This window comes from Henningerozyma blattae, chromosome 2 (genome assembly GCF_000315915.1).
Source record: "Henningerozyma blattae CBS 6284 chromosome 2, complete genome".
Classification (NCBI taxonomy): domain Eukaryota; kingdom Fungi; phylum Ascomycota; class Saccharomycetes; order Saccharomycetales; family Saccharomycetaceae; genus Henningerozyma; species Henningerozyma blattae.
The window spans coordinates 253,402-269,286 of record NC_020186.1 but is presented as its reverse complement, the minus strand read 5'-3'; the positions used below and the strand labels follow the sequence as shown (position 1 = coordinate 269,286).

General features: G+C 33.0%; 9 protein-coding genes across 9 annotated transcripts; 4 read left to right on the top strand and 5 right to left on the bottom strand.

The window, feature by feature from the left end:
* Positions 1-45: 45 nt before the first annotated feature.
* DMA2 (ubiquitin-conjugating protein DMA2) lies at positions 46-2,703 on the bottom strand (the record flags this gene model as incomplete). Its single annotated transcript, XM_004178440.1, has 1 exon — positions 46-2,703. The coding sequence occupies one exon, from the start codon at positions 2,701-2,703 to the stop codon at positions 46-48; it is 2,658 nt and encodes an 885-aa protein (XP_004178488.1).
* A 1,168-nt stretch (positions 2,704-3,871) lies between these two features.
* On the bottom strand, positions 3,872-5,539 carry MLS1 (malate synthase MLS1; the record flags this gene model as incomplete). Its single annotated transcript, XM_004178439.1, has 1 exon — positions 3,872-5,539. One exon carries the CDS (start codon positions 5,537-5,539, stop codon positions 3,872-3,874), a length of 1,668 nt encoding a protein of 555 aa, XP_004178487.1.
* A 426-nt stretch (positions 5,540-5,965) lies between these two features.
* On the top strand, positions 5,966-6,325 carry COX23 (Cox23p; the record flags this gene model as incomplete). The annotated part of the gene is made up of 1 exon (XM_004178438.1): positions 5,966-6,325. One exon carries the CDS (start codon positions 5,966-5,968, stop codon positions 6,323-6,325), a length of 360 nt encoding a protein of 119 aa, XP_004178486.1.
* A 231-nt stretch (positions 6,326-6,556) lies between these two features.
* Positions 6,557-6,850, top strand: MRP35 (mitochondrial 54S ribosomal protein bL35m MRP35; the record flags this gene model as incomplete). Its single annotated transcript, XM_004178437.1, has 1 exon — positions 6,557-6,850. One exon carries the CDS (start codon positions 6,557-6,559, stop codon positions 6,848-6,850), a length of 294 nt encoding a protein of 97 aa, XP_004178485.1.
* A 163-nt stretch (positions 6,851-7,013) lies between these two features.
* On the bottom strand, positions 7,014-8,522 carry NAF1 (RNA-binding snoRNP assembly protein; the record flags this gene model as incomplete). Its single annotated transcript, XM_004178436.1, has 1 exon — positions 7,014-8,522. One exon carries the CDS (start codon positions 8,520-8,522, stop codon positions 7,014-7,016), a length of 1,509 nt encoding a protein of 502 aa, XP_004178484.1.
* Positions 8,523-8,742: 220 nt separating this feature from the next.
* TEP1 (putative phosphatidylinositol-3,4,5-trisphosphate 3-phosphatase) lies at positions 8,743-10,056 on the bottom strand (the record flags this gene model as incomplete). The annotated part of the gene is made up of 1 exon (XM_004178435.1): positions 8,743-10,056. The coding sequence occupies one exon, from the start codon at positions 10,054-10,056 to the stop codon at positions 8,743-8,745; it is 1,314 nt and encodes a 437-aa protein (XP_004178483.1).
* A 1,269-nt stretch (positions 10,057-11,325) lies between these two features.
* CIA2 (iron-sulfur cluster assembly protein CIA2) lies at positions 11,326-12,018 on the top strand (the record flags this gene model as incomplete). The annotated part of the gene is made up of 1 exon (XM_004178434.1): positions 11,326-12,018. The coding sequence occupies one exon, from the start codon at positions 11,326-11,328 to the stop codon at positions 12,016-12,018; it is 693 nt and encodes a 230-aa protein (XP_004178482.1).
* A 316-nt stretch (positions 12,019-12,334) lies between these two features.
* TBLA0B01190 (uncharacterized protein) lies at positions 12,335-13,504 on the top strand (the record flags this gene model as incomplete). The annotated part of the gene is made up of 1 exon (XM_004178433.1): positions 12,335-13,504. One exon carries the CDS (start codon positions 12,335-12,337, stop codon positions 13,502-13,504), a length of 1,170 nt encoding a protein of 389 aa, XP_004178481.1.
* Positions 13,505-13,908: 404 nt separating this feature from the next.
* Positions 13,909-15,426, bottom strand: TBLA0B01180 (uncharacterized protein; the record flags this gene model as incomplete). Its single annotated transcript, XM_004178432.1, has 1 exon — positions 13,909-15,426. The coding sequence occupies one exon, from the start codon at positions 15,424-15,426 to the stop codon at positions 13,909-13,911; it is 1,518 nt and encodes a 505-aa protein (XP_004178480.1).
* Positions 15,427-15,885: the final 459 nt, after the last annotated feature.

The window sequence follows — 15,885 nt, the reverse complement described above, 5'->3', positions numbered from 1 at the left end:
ATCGTTTTATCCTCGTTTATTTTTTTTTCTTTTTTTTAGTAATTTTTAAACAACATTACTGGAGGCTCGTATACTCCTAGTATTATTTAATCTAGAAATCGTACGATTATTTGGTTTATTCTTTTCAGTATTTGCTGTTGTTTCATCATCACCTTCATCATCATCATCACCATCATCATCATCATCATTACCACCCATATCAATATCAATATCTTCATTTTCAGAATCACTACTTTCTAATGAACTTTCCAAATCACATGTAGATCTACAGTTTGGACAAACAAATTGAGGATATTGTAACATGACTAAACGACGAATACAATGGAAATGCCAACTATGAGAACATGGCGATATAAATATAGCTTGACAAGGTTTAATCTTGGATAAACATATAGAACAATCATCACCTTCTAAACCTAATGTCATCTTTTGTAAATTCTTCATTCTTTGAATAGCTTCTTTATTAAATGCATTTGCCTTACGTTTCCATGATTTATTCAATTCCACTCTCATCTTAACACATCGATAAATTTCTTCAGTACCACCACGGAAATCCATACCTAATTGTAATATATCACCATCATGTAACATGACATCCTTAGATAACGCTGAAGCTGGTGATAATCTTTGATGGTTTAAAAATGTACCACTCGAAGATTTAACATCTTTAATATACCAAGTACCTTGAGAATCAACTTTAAAACAACCATGAGTTCTAGAGACAACTTTCGATTTAAACACAACAGGATGGAATTGTTCAGGAATCTTGGAGATGGCTTCACGTACTCTTTCAGTATAACGACCAATAACTAATTGTGAACCACCACCTGCATTTCTAACCACTGGATCGAAAAATAAACCCGCATGAGACGTAGAACTATGACTATCAATAAATGGAGTTAATCTAATACTAAATAATCCATATTTAGTCTTTCTATTTTTCAAAGTTTCTTCATCAACTTTTGCTGGGATTGTTTGATTTGGTGGCGATTCTAAATGTAATGCCTTATCAGCATCTTTTTGATTTGGTCCATAAATGAAATGACGTAAATTTTTTAAACTTAATGGATTATCCTTTGTAGCATGTAAATTTATTGGATGATGATTGGCACTTAAATTAATACTAGAGTCATTATTTGAATTATTATTGTTATTGTTGTTGGAATCTGAAGAAGTTAAAGAAATTGAAATAGGTAATTGAGCATTCATATCATGATGTGGAACATGAGATCCAGACGTTTGAGTTCTTGTATTGGCTCTTGTAGATCTGGCAGTGGTTCTGTTACTACCATTAGATTGTCTTAGAGAAATTGTAGAATTGGAAACATTGGTATTGGTATTATGAGAAGAAATTCTTGGTAATGATTGGACGTTATTGACAAATTCATCATGTCCCAAATCCATATCATCTTCATCAGTATCATCAGTATTGTTATCATCATCATCATCAGCTTGTTGTTGTTGTTGTCCCATACCATTCACATTTGAATGATGAGGAATTGTGTTAAGGTCATTATTATTTTCATTAGAATTTGCATTGGGGAATGGTTGTGGTACTACGGGACTTGTAGAAAATCCATGAGCTACAGCAGGACTCATTGGTTCCGTGCCACCTGGAATATTAATTGGATTTGTGGGTGCTCTACCCTTTGTTGTTGTTGTAGGGATAGGTGCCGCTACAGAGGGACTATTTGGAGCAGTTGTTATAACGATTGGACTCGAAGCAGAACCAGCAGTTGTTGCCAAAGGTTGAGTATTATTATTAATCATTCCCAAAGGTCTTGAAGTTACATTTGCACTTGCTGTAGAAATACCAGTGGGAGCAATTAAATTATTTGAACTAAAAGTTCTTGGACTTGCCGTGTTTGCTCTATTTATTCTTGAAGGAGTTGTCATATTTTGTCTAAAGGGATTTGGAGAAGTAGATCTTGAAGGAGGACCATCACTTCCAGTGATTATATTTGAATGTGATAAACGAACATTATTGGGAATTGGCATGCCGTTATTGTTGTTGTTATAAATTTGTGTAGAGGTACTTGTTCCAATATTATTCATTGGAGTCAACCTACCATTTGTATCTGTTCTACTTAAAGGTGCGCCAATATTATTTGAACTTGAAGTATTGGAAAAGGGGTTATTTGGTCTTACATTACCGTAACCATTGGGAGTCATTGCTCTTGGAATATCATTAATTGAAGAATTGATAATGTTAATATTTGCTAGATTTGGGTTTGAAGAAGAATAAATATTGGAATGTAAATCGTGATTGTTATTATGAAGATGAGCTCTTTCGAAATTTAAATTTGAGTTTGATAAATTAGTTGGAGAAGGTAAACCTGAACCGGTAACACTATTTGTAGTCTGTGGGGTTAATTCCATATTTAAAGCAGAATTATTTGTACCATTGATACCTAATAGATTCGATTGATTATTTGAAGAAACTGAAGAGGAAGTGATTTGATTTGCTTGATTTGATGAAGATGCAGAAGCAGATTGTTGTTGTCTAATACCAAAAGTGCTCAACAACATATTCATACTAGCACCTCTTCTTCTTGTTTGAACATTGTTATTGTTGTTTGAAGTGGAATTTATATGATTATGTGAAGTTAAATTTGAAGTTGAATTTGAATTAGGTAACGAATCTGTGGAGGAGAAATTATTTGAAGAATTATTATTCGAGTTGAACGGGACAGGGGTATACATTGCGTTGAATCAATTTTGCGTAGGGGATAATCGTGTATTTGCTTGCTTTCTGTTTTTTTTTTCCTTTTCTATTGAGATTTTTTTTTTAAAAAATAGTGTATTTTAAATTGTGGTTTTTTTGTATTTTTTGTGAAGGGGGAAAAGATATGTTAGGTTAATTAGTGAGAAATCAATCGTTAAGAATATGCAAAATGCAATATGGAAATGACAATTTAAAATAAAATAATATAAAAAAAAAAAGAATAAAAAGTAAAGTAATAAAATATGAGAATGGACAGTAATGAATGCTTTTTTTTTTTTATCTTTTTTTTTCTAATGAAAATCTATGATGTCTTAATGATAGGGATTTTCCTAAAAAGATGTTAAAAAAAAAAATAAAAATAAAATATAATAATAGTAATATAATAATAAATAAAAAGATTCTATATTGAAAAGAAGAAAAAGAAAAAAAAAAAAAAAAAAAAGAAAAGAAAAGTAAAGGGAATAGGAATGTTTGGTTGTACTTTTTTTTCTGTACTAAATCAAACAATGAAAAAGTGCGGTGGGGTAGTTTAAATGAAAGGAATAAAAGAGTCAAACCTATCTAGTTAAAATTGTAGATTTGAAAATGCAGATGCAAATATATGTAAATGTAAATGCCAATGAATATGCAAGTGTAAGCACAAGTATAAGTGTAAATGTATATAGGAGTAAAATTGGGAGTAACGAAAATGAAAGAAAAAAAATCTAAGAAAAAAATAGAATAAGGCTTTAGATAGAAATCGGCAAAAAATAGAAAAGGGGAAATAAAAGCGTTAAAAAAAGAAATTACATAAAATAAAAATAATCTAAAAGAATAAAAAATAAAATTTAAAACAGAACTGTAACGCGTTTGATATTCCTACAAAAATTCTTGATTTGGCAAGTGATGTATTTTTTTGCTATAGGAACTATTCATAGTGGCTGTGAATAGGCAGTAGTGCAAATATGAAAGAATTTTTTGATATATATTTTGTATCACCTATTTCAGTATATACATCTAAATATAGTGGGATTTATATATTCTTAAGTGAAAAAAAAGAAATAAAAATATTTTTTTTTTTTAAATCGGAAAAAGATAAACGTCAAAAGAAAAGTGTAAGCACATGCGCAAGCGCAAATGCAAATGCTAATGTAAACACAACCGCATTTACAACTTACTTACATCAATTGGTTGTTTTAAAGTGATAATTTCATCGTACAATAGATTAGTCAAGAATTCACTGAAATGTTGACCGTCAATTTCTGGTAATAAATACCTGGCAGCCAATTCATATTTATTATTTGGGTTATTAACTTCTGCCACTAAATCTTGAACTTGTTTATCTAGCAACGATTTCAATAATTGAGGAGTCACTTTTTCATTAGTATCTTTCAACACAACACCATGTTTACACCATTGACACAATTGGGCCCTTGACACTTCAGCAGTAGCTGCGTCTTCCATCAAATTATTGATGGGGACACAACCTGAACCTCTTAACCAAGATTCCATATATTTCAACCCAATTTCCAAATTTTGATTCAAACTACGGATAGTAACTTGATGGTCAGGGATATTAGTATCAGTCAACGAGTAATCGTTCAAGTTGATATCTGGAATATTAAAGATTTGGTTTGGTGTACCCATTTCTTTAAAGACCAAATTACAAATAGTAGCTAATTGAGGATGAGCAATCCATGACCCATCATGACCATTTTTTAGTTCTCTAATCTTGTCAGCTCTAACTTTTTCCATAGCAATCTTGTTCAAGTTCAAATCTGTCTTGATAGGAATTTGAGCAGCCATACCACCCATGGCATGAACGTTTCTTCTGTGACAAGTATTGATTAAACGTTTAACATATGCATCCATAAAAGGTGAAGTCATTGTTACTTGATCTCTTTCTGGTAAAATATGGGTTGGATCATTCATGAATTTTTTAATGGTGGAAAAGATGTAATCCCAACGACCACAATTCAAACCTGAAGAATGTTGTCTTAATTGGAAGATAATTTCCTCCATTTGGAATGCAGCTGGTAAAGTTTCAATTAATACAGTGGCTCTAATGGTGCCTCTTGGGATTTCTAAATAATCTTGAGCCACGTTAAAGATATCATTCCATAATTTAGCCTCTAAGTGGTGTTCCATTTTAGGTAAATAGAAGTATGGACCCTTACCAATCTCGATCAATTTCTTGGCGTTATGGAAGAAATATAAACCAAAATCGAAAATAGATGCACTGATTGGTTCATAATCAACAGTTAAATGTTTTTCAATCATATGCCAACCACGAGGTCTTACAATTAATGTAGGTAAATTAGCAATATCGTCTTTTAATTTATAATCTTTATTTGTCTTTTGATTTGTGAAATTGATTTGATTTCTAATAGCGTCATATAGATTGATTTGACCATAAATCAAATTTTCCCAAGTAGGAGCATTGGAATCTTCGAAATCGGTCATATAAGTGTTTACCAAGGGAGCGTTCAATGCATTGATCAACATGTTTCTTGTTGGTGGACCAGTAATTTCAGTGGATCTGTTGATTAGTCCGGGAGCCAAGATGGGGCCCAACCATGATGGATCGTTTCTAATGTTAGCAGTTTCTGGTAAGAAATCCAAAGAGGTATCGCCTCTATCCAATTTAGCTTGGAAATCCTTTCTATTTTGTAACAATTGTTTTCTTCTAGCATTGAAAGTTCTATGTAACAAAACAATAAATTCCAAAGCTTCTTTAGTCAAAATGGTCTTGACAGAAGTGTTGGAAGGAGGATAAGGAGGATTAGAGTCGACATCGACAAACAATTTAACTTTTTCCAAAGAGATAGCAGGCATTTTTTTTTTATTTTAATATTAATTTCTTTGTTTATATTTCTTTTCTTTCTTGAAAAGAGTATGTGATGTACAATAGATTAAGGTAAGGTACACTTGTATAAGTTTAAACTTTAAACTTGAATACAAAAAAAATAACTTTTGGACTTCCTTTATTATGCTCTCTTATATACATCTTCCCGATGCCCCCACCCTTAAAGGGTTGCCATAGATGTCTTACCGTTTGTCCGGGTTTCTCCGGCATTTACACAATACATAGCCGCCCACGAGTCACGAGCCGCAGCCCGTTGGACCGACACCGCCGTCGGTCCGCCGGAACGCATGCCAAAAGATCCGCCCGAACACGGTCGACTTATATCAATGGCCGCCTATATCTTCTTATCTTTTAGCATATACTATCTATCTTCTAAGATAACTAATACATACGTCATGACCGCAAAAGCCCCCACGCAAAGCTCCCCAGAAAGTAATCCTGCCAAGCAATTGGAAAATGGCTCTGTCGTTCAGAATGATCCTACCAACGTTTCCTTTGTACATCATGACCCTGATAACCACGTGACAACTTTCCAATATTTCCCTGATAAGCCTACTTCTACTATGACTCGATTCAACTTTGCCGATAAGGAATCTTCTAAGTTCTATGATCCATGTCATGAATCTGCCCAGATGAGTGTCCGTTGTATGACAGACCATCCAGACGATCACAAGACTGTTTGTGCTGAGTTTTTTGCCGCCTATCGCGATTGTAAAAAGGCCTGGATTGACGCCAAAAAAAGGGGGGAGTATTAGATCACGTGTGTAGTGTATGTTCGCACGTGATACGAACTACTTTTCCCTCACGTGATTTAGATCTTCTTCTTTTTCTTTTTCTTTTTTTGTAACTAGAGCTCGCGCCGCATATAAAACAGCCCGCCCACTATAATGTATTGTTAAGAGGCCAGCTGCTAAAAACTCCCCTCAATTCAAGCCTACCCTTTCTCCTCCTCCTCCTCGCCCCCATACTTCTTTTATTTTCCCCCCATGCTACGCCTCATTGGCCTATTTGCTGCCCCCTCACATCTCCCTGCCCCCCTCCAGCTCTCACTCGTCCGTGGCCTTCACAAACTTAAGCTTAAAACTCACAAGGGCACATTAAAGCGTTGGCGTCGTCGAGTGGCTCCTGGTGGTCCAGCCGCCGAGCAATTTGTGCGGTCTAAAGCTGGAAGAAACCACGGTAATATCGGCTGGTCCCATCGTGCTTTGGCAGCATTGTCTCGTCGTGTTCCAGCTCATTCGACACATGTCAAAGCTCTGCGTAAACTGCTGCCTTATTAATAGGTTTCTATCTTGTACATATATATATATAATGCATGATTGCTATTGTACAGTCTATAATCTGTCTATAGTAAACTATATACTACTGTCTATACTCTACTATACTTTATTATTCTAATCTTAATCATAATCATAATCATAATTCTATAACATATTATAACTTTTAGTATTCAACATCATCTTGTTCCTTCACGTCAGGTTTCTTTTGAGCTTGTTTCAATAGAATATTATGCAATTGATATACTTGATCCATGTTAGGTTGTTGATAGTTTGGTGGTGGAGGCATAGGTGGAGGGATGCTTTGAGTATTATTATTCATATATGGCATGTTTTGAGGTGGCATATGTTGTGGCATGTTCATATATGGCATATTTTGAGGCATGTTAGGTGGTGGCATGTTTTGAGGTATGTTTGGTAGTGGCATGTTCTGAGGCATATTTGGTGGTGGCATATTTCCATATGGCATGTTTGGATAAGGCATGTTTGGATAAGGCATATTGTTGTATGGCATATTACCATACTGCATAGGCATGTTCCCATATTGTATAGGCATATTCATATTTGGTATGCCCTGTGGTACACCATGAGGTACACTTTGAGGCATTGGTGGTGGTAATCCTTGAGGCATGCCCTGTGGCACACCCTGTGGTATTGGCATAGACACTGGCATATTCGACCCTGAAGTGGTCCCCCTGTGGTTACGAGAGCGATAGCCTATATTTGCATTAACATTCGTCTCCATCATACCCTTCGGTATCTTCATAGGTTGTGCATTATACACCTTATTCATCTTCATCTTACCACCACCACTGCCACCATCACCATCATTTTTTCTCTTATTCTTCTTATTTTTCTTGCTACTTTTAAACTTTCTCTCTTCTTCATCATCTGAGAATTCTTGTTCTTCAGGCGCAACTTCTTCATCAAACCCATTGGATGCATCACTACCTTTAACTTTCTTCAATTCAAACGTATCCACCCAGCGTGAATCAGGCATCACTATAAACGCCTTCTCACCAACAAGATCCTTACTTTCTTCTTCCACCCCACTACTCATACCAACTCTGTAATATGGTGATTGTAACGGTCCAAATACTTCCATTAATCGTCCGATAGCCCTATGATCTTCAAAACAAAATATTGATCCGTCTTTCAAGACTCGTTGTTCTCCAGATCCATTTGCATGGATGATCATACTTTTTTCAAATATAGAATGGATTGTACCAATGTATTGGATATTAGTCTTTTTGTCAATCTTATAATCATTGGGTATTTCAACAACTTCTTCCACTATTTCATGTGCCGACCTAATTGGAGCAGAGCTACCTTCTTCTTCTTCATCTACTACTCCTTCTTCAACAGATGAGCCTTCTTCTTCTTCTTCTTCATTGTCACTAGAACTATCACTACTACTATCACTATCACTAGCACTAGCACTATTGCTCTTGTTCTTGTTCTTGCTCTCACTCTTGTTCTCCCCTTCACTCTCACTCTCACTTGCACTCTTGTTCTCCCCTTCACTCTCACTCTCACTTGCACTCTTGTTCTCCCCTTCACTCTCACTCTCACTCTCACTTGCACTCTCGTTCCCCTTTAGAGCAACCTCTGGCAAGTTCACTTCAACTGTAGCTTCTGGATTGGCTAAAGCTTTACTAAATAAATCGTCACTCATCTTGCTCACCTGTATTTGTCTACTCTTATATACTCTTCTACACTAATTCTTAATACTACCCATACTGCAATTTTTTTATAGAAAGCTCATCGGATTTTTTTTTTTTCTTTTCCAATCAAAAAAAGAAATTGAAAAATTACCGCATTTGATGCACATTCCGAGTACAATGGTATTTATTTCCTCTTATATAGCAATCTTTTATATACGTTTACTTATGCACTTACAAAACTTTCCAACACAATTCCATTGATTCAAACAAACATAACCCTTTATTAGTACTACCAATCGTCCCATCCAATTCTTTCCAATTCATCGAATGGCAAAAGAATTTCCCCTCCACTTCAGGATGCTTTATTAACCCTTGACCCTCTGTCATTAGCATTTCTGCATCTTTAATCCCATTCACAGTTTCCCAAAATAAATTTAACCAACAATGTGACGATGAAATCGTTGGAGCTAATCCATCTTTCAATTTTTTCTTGGATTTGGAATTCTTGATTCCAAATTCTAATCGAATATCCGTATTCAAAATTATTTCATGTAAATAAAGCAAAATCTCTTGTTGATCTTGTTTATCCAATAGACTTCGATCAGTTTCTAATGCTTCAATAATATTTAAACCATCTCTTTTTTCATTATATTCTTGAAATTTAATTGAAACTGAATATGGTTGTGAAAAAAAAATTTTTAACGGGTTTATTAATTTAATCCAATGTAATCTAATCTTACATTGTCTCATCTCATCCAATATTTCTTCTTGTTGAAGAGAATTGAATTTTAAAAATTGTTCATGATATTTCAAAATTCTTAATTGTGAATAAATTGTAACTCCACGGCTCACACCAGGTTTAAATCGTCCACACATAAAGATTTCACGACTTTCAGAAAGGGGACAGAATAGATATTTCATCATAAAAGCTATACATACTGTCCCAGATCTTCCCTTTCCCATCTTGCAGTGCGCTAGGATTACATTACCCTTGTCTTTTTGTAAATGTTTATTCATATCATCTACAATAAATTCTAACAAAAGAAATGGTGGTGGTGAATGATCAAGCCAACTCTCCCTTAATAAAATATTAGATAATCTTTCTAACTCATTCATGGGGCCATTATCATTAGAAATCAAACTTTGATTATTATTATTATTATTATTATTATTATGATTATTATTATTATTATTCATCGAGTCAATTGGTGGTGTTAATCGATTCGCAAATTCAACTTTATTATATAAATTTAATAATTCTTCGTCAGTATAATCACCAAAATTATGTTCAACTTTAAAATTATATATTTTCCAAGCATTCGCTCCATAATGTAAAGTTAAATGTGTCACTAAATCTTCTAAATTATTCCGATATAATAACCTGGGATATTTGGTCACGGGATATGAACATACTAAAAATTGAGGGGTAATCGTAGAGATATCAACTGTAAATCCTAATTTATTTTTTTGAACTTTTAATGGTATTATAGAAACACTTTTAATGGCATTACCTAATGTAGGTTTTCTATGGGACTGGGTTGGCATTATTTAATCACCAGGGTGGCTGAGCTGCTTGTTTGATTTTTTTCCTTTTTATATGTATCTCATGTATTATATTAATTTTTATCCTTATTAATTTTTTGGTTATATAGTTGAACTTTCAAATATTTTTTTTATATTTTGTGTCAGCGCGTAACATATTATTTATAACGTCGTCAATATTACAATATTGAAAATAAGAACCTACCATAAATCAGATAATATAGAATTACAAAGATTTTTACAAGATTGAAAAGTGAAAAGAGTTTGAATTTTATATTTAAAATTATCAATATTATATTCAATAGCAGGAATCAAAATCTTTTTTTTTTCATGATTGCCAATTAACTCTGATATATTATTTATGATGACAGATATATTGAAGTGTTTAGTCAACACTTTTTGAATTAGAGTTAATATAAGTAGGTAGAAGAAATAGGCTACTCTTCAAATCTTGAGACAAACAAATCATCCCTTATACTCAAGTATTAGGGAAGTTTTAAATAAGAAACTATTGCAAGTACTCCATCTTAAATTTTTCAAGTATCACTTAGTAGTATAATTACTACAAGGCTCTTTAACAATGCTGATAATGATTATAGTAGTCACTCTATTTTGATTCTGTTCTCTTTAATTAAACCGTAACAACAAATTCACTGTTCACATTAGTATTCCCCTACCAGGTTAAAGTTCTTTATTCTTAATCTTAAAGTACGTATTCAGATGTTACACTTAAAAAATATTGAATTCGGAAAAGTTCCTTAAGTAACCTAATTTCTAAATTGAGGATTGTATTAGTATATATGTTATGAGCCATTAAAATTTAGGAGAGAGCTCTTATTTATTTATATAAATAATTTATAGGGAAGGGTTATTTTAAAGGTATATTGAATCAAAAAATATATATATTAATTTTTGAAACATCTAAAATACTGAAATGATTTCCCACCATTAAACTATCTTACATAATTGATAAATTCCAATATACCTTGAAACAAATAAGTCCTTTAGTCATCAAAATTTTTTTATGTTTGGAATTTATTTTTATTTTCTAAACCTATTTTACTCTCTCGTATTTAATGCTTCAGCTGAGAATCGAATGCCTGACAAATTTGAAAAAGGTGTGAAACAAAGGGCATCGGTTAAAATATTACTAAGAGTGATTAATGATAAAGAAAATTCCGATGTATAAAATATCCATTAATTAAATAAAAACTAATAAAATTTACCCAGTTAAATAATTAAAACTTCAAACGCTTATCTTTTTACAACCATATGTCTGATTATTTAAATGAAAATCCTGATGTATTGGAAACAAACCAACTTCCAACAAGAGAAGAAGATGATGAATTGAATAATTATCTATCAAATGGTATACAAAATAAAAATGGATTGGAAAGAAGAAAATTATTACTAAAGATGGATAGATCCTTAGAATCCCAAGTCCTGAAGGATGTTGAATTATTAGATAGATTATTACTTCTGAATTCTATAACGGAATCAACATCAGATGAAGAATCCGATGAAAATCTTAAATCACTCACACAATCTACACATCTTATCCAGGACACGATAGATCCTATTGATGCTCAAGAAATTTACGATCTTACGGCATACATTCAAGATCCAGAACATCCTTTAACTTTGGGTCAATTATCTATTGTTAATTTGGAAGATATTCAAGTTCATGACACAGGAAACCAAAAAGAAATGGCTGAAGTTGTTATTCATATAACTCCAACTATTACTCATTGTTCTTTAGCTACATTAATTGGTCTTGGAATAAGAGTAAGATTAGAGAGAGCATTACCACCAAGATTTAGAATTACAATTCTATTAAAGAAGGGCACTCATCAAAGTGAAAATCAAGTAAACAAACAATTAAACGATAAGGAGCGTGTAACTGCTGCTTGTGAAAATGAACAGTTATTAAATGTTGTTTCCAACATGTTAAGCACTTGCAAATAAATAAATTAATTTTATTTTTTTTATTATAAATCCACTCACACCAATCTCTAATGTAAATTAAGTACCTCTTATATACTTTTCATTTCTTACTTATATTAACTATTCATCTTTTTTATGCCAAAACTGAATCTTAACTTTCAATACAAGATCTTTACATTCTTTAAACATACCCCGATTCTGGTGATCTGCAATTAGGGACCCTGGATGAAGCCGAAACCTAAAAAAAAAGTGACACATTTGTGAATTGTAATTAAGAATTGCAAAATTATTGGTAAAATTATAAGAAAAATATACTAAAATAGTAATAGTTTTTGAAATGGGATATTTTATTCCACAATCTGCTATCAACAATTTAAAGAATTACAAATATCAAAGTGAAGACCATTCATTAATAAGTCAATATGTCCTAGGCCCATTTTGGAGAAAAACGGCTACCATTTTCCCCCGAAATATGGCTCCAAATTTGATCACATTATCAGGTTTTGCCTTTATTTTAATTAATGATATTACTGTGCTGTATTACGACCCAACTTTAACACAATCGTCTCCAACATGGACATTTTACTCGTATGCTTTAGGATTATTTTTGTATCAAACATTTGATGCATGTGATGGGTTACACGCTAGACGTATTGGACAATCAGGTCCATTAGGCGAATTGTTTGATCATTGTATCGATTCTATAAATACAACACTCTCTATGCTACCATTTTGTTCTGCTTTCAAAATGGGATATACTTGGTTATTTCCTTTGCTTCAATTTGGGTTGCTATTAAATTTCTATTTGTCAACTTGGGAAGAATATTATACTCAGAAATTATATCTAAGTTCATTCTCGGGCCCTGTTGAAGGTATATTATCTATTACTATACTTTTCTTATTAAAAGGACTTTTTGGTTTTGAAATTCCATGGCATCTCCCCTTAATTCAATTAGGCACAATTACCGTTGAATTTGTATGCTTTATTTATATTTTAGTGGGAATTGCAATTGCATTCAATGTGTATACAAGTATAAAAAATGTACAATCTTATTATGATAACCATACTACATCCGACCCTACCAACACCAACAATAGTGCAATAATTCAAAACCAGCAAGTCGGCTTAGTACCATTTATTGGATTCTATGTGTCAATTATGCTATTGATATTAGTTGATCAACGCATTATTAATTTACCATTTATTTTAATGAGCGGGCTAATTATAGCTTTCATGGTAGGACGTATTATTGTAGCCCATCTTACATTACAACCTTTCCCAACTATGGGGTTAGTCTCTTATATCCCTCTCTTCCAACTTGGGCTGTATAAAATTTTAATATCTTACTATAAACTGGATTCAAATTTAGTTATCATGATGTTAACAGGTTGTGGGTTTGGTTTAGCACTTGGCATTCACGCAATGTTTATTAATGAAGTGATTTATGAATTTACCACTTATTTAGATGTTTATGCATTGTCGATTAAGCACCCAAAGAATGTTTAGTTTATCGCTTGAATTATTAAATGTTTACTGGATGTCAGTACATGGAGCAAATAAAAAATAGACAAACTGTGGCTACAAATTACTAATATAATATTTTTAACAAAGAATAATTAATAAATAACAAAAATTGATATTAAATTTATAGAGTAATACAACCCTACTATCTCATAATAGAAAAAAATCATAAATATCACTAGCCTTGCTATTCAGTATATAGATTTAGAATAACAAAAACAATTAATAATAACGGTGAATTAGTATGGGTATTAGAAGAAATACAAATAATATAGAATTTAAATAGAACTAAGAATCGTCGAAGAAAGAATAGTACAAAAGTTAGAAAATAGCATCTTATATATAGACACTCAAATGGTTAAAAATCTAAATTTTTAACAGAAAGTCAATTAAATTAAACATGATACCAATAGGCCTACTACTGCAGTCCAGGTTGGTATTTTCAAAGAATTAGAAGCATCGACATATTCCAAATCTCTAACAAACAAGGTTTCATTTAATTCACTCAACAGGGTACCATTTAAGAACCATGGTAGTGTTGTAACATTAGTTTCAAGGGTATTAGTTTGAGCAGGAGTTGTCTCAACAGTACTGGTTTCTTCCACACTTGTATGAACCCATGGACAAGATATAACAGTGCCATTTGGACCTGGTAATGTACCGTTACGACATGTAGTTGTTTGATTTAGGATAACAGAAACGTTCCCCCAATTGCCACCACTTGCCCATGATGATGAGTTCCAAACACCGTGACCACCTAAACCGAACAAACCAGAACCTTGGACATGGCTGCCTGCAACATTATCTTCATTCGATTCTCTTTCACCACCTTGAAAAATTTCAGTTGTAGATGATTCAGAATTAGATTGTTGAGAGATACTCCATAAAAACCAATTCCACCAGTAATATTCATTAGTAGTTGAAGAATTAACCCACCAAGTAGTGTTCCATGCTTTAGTACCAACTTTGGATGTATTCCATTTACAACCAGAAGAAGAACCACAACTACCAGTCCAAATAGTACCATTTGGAACACTTTCAATGGTAGAATTGGAATGTGGAGTAGCGATAACCCAAGTACCATTGGATGGTAAGGTTGATGGGTCGCTCATGTTGATAGCAGTAACATTTGTACCATTAGTGGACCAAATATATACCCAAGGACCGAACCCAGTCCAACTTACATTACCACCTAAAGATGTTAAATTCACTCTTTGCTGTGTATTTGGAGAAATAAAAGTCCATGCAGCACTAGCAGTTGAATTATCGGAACTTTCCATGGTAATATTAGCCACATCGTTCAACATACCAGCAACAGAGGTTTTAGCAACAGCAGCAGAAGCAAACTGAACAGTTGTAGTCTTTTCATTTGTAGTTTTGGTTGTCTTTTCAGTACCAGTTGACGTAGTTTTGGCACTACCAGTCTCACTCATTTGAGTAGTTTCAGAAGAATCAGTTGATTCAATATTTGTTGTTTCAAGAGATTTACTAGATTCGGAAGATACACCACTTAGAGTAGTAGACACTGAATTTTGGCTAGTACCTGAAACAGATTCTTGAGTAGATGCTGTTGACACACTATTCGACGGAATCGATTGTGGTTCACCAGAAGTAAATATTGAGGTTTGAATGGAAGAACTAGAAAGCGTTGTCAAAGAAATTGGAGTGGTTAAAGTTTCTCCAGTAGAAACTTGAGTTTCTGTTTGACTTGAAGGTGAGGTGACAGGTACTGATGGACTAATTGGAACTGTAGATGTGAATGATTCCTCAGAAGTTACAGTACCATTCTGCCCAGCAAGTTGTTTGTAAGCCAAATTGTCATTTTTTGGGTTTGATTTAGCAGCATCAATGACTTGTGGTAAAGCGCATAACAAAGAAAAAACAGCTGTTTTCTGAACTTGAACCATTCTTTCTGATTTAATTTTTTATTTTTTTAATTTTTTATTGAAATTATTTATTAAAGACTATACTGTATAGTATATTATACAGAAATAATTTGGGTATTATGGAGTGTGTTTATTTACTTCCTATAAAAAGGAAATGAAAATAACTAAATACACATAATTAATTAAACAACGTCCAACAATCTGTATTTATATTAAATTGGAGTCTGATATTCACAATCATGAAGTAATCAAGGAGAAAAATCTGTATTTTGTTCATCAAGAGTCCAAGGAAAAAAAAATAAAAGAAAATACGTGCCGGTATACTAAAGAATTTCAAATTAAAATAAGCCTCAACTGATAGACCGTTACTCTCTATAGTAGTATATTGAGCACTTGCCCCATATTTCAATACATTTCATTAAGATTACCAATCATATATCCTCTTTTTGTCACGTAAACAGATCAAAGTGGAAAACGTTG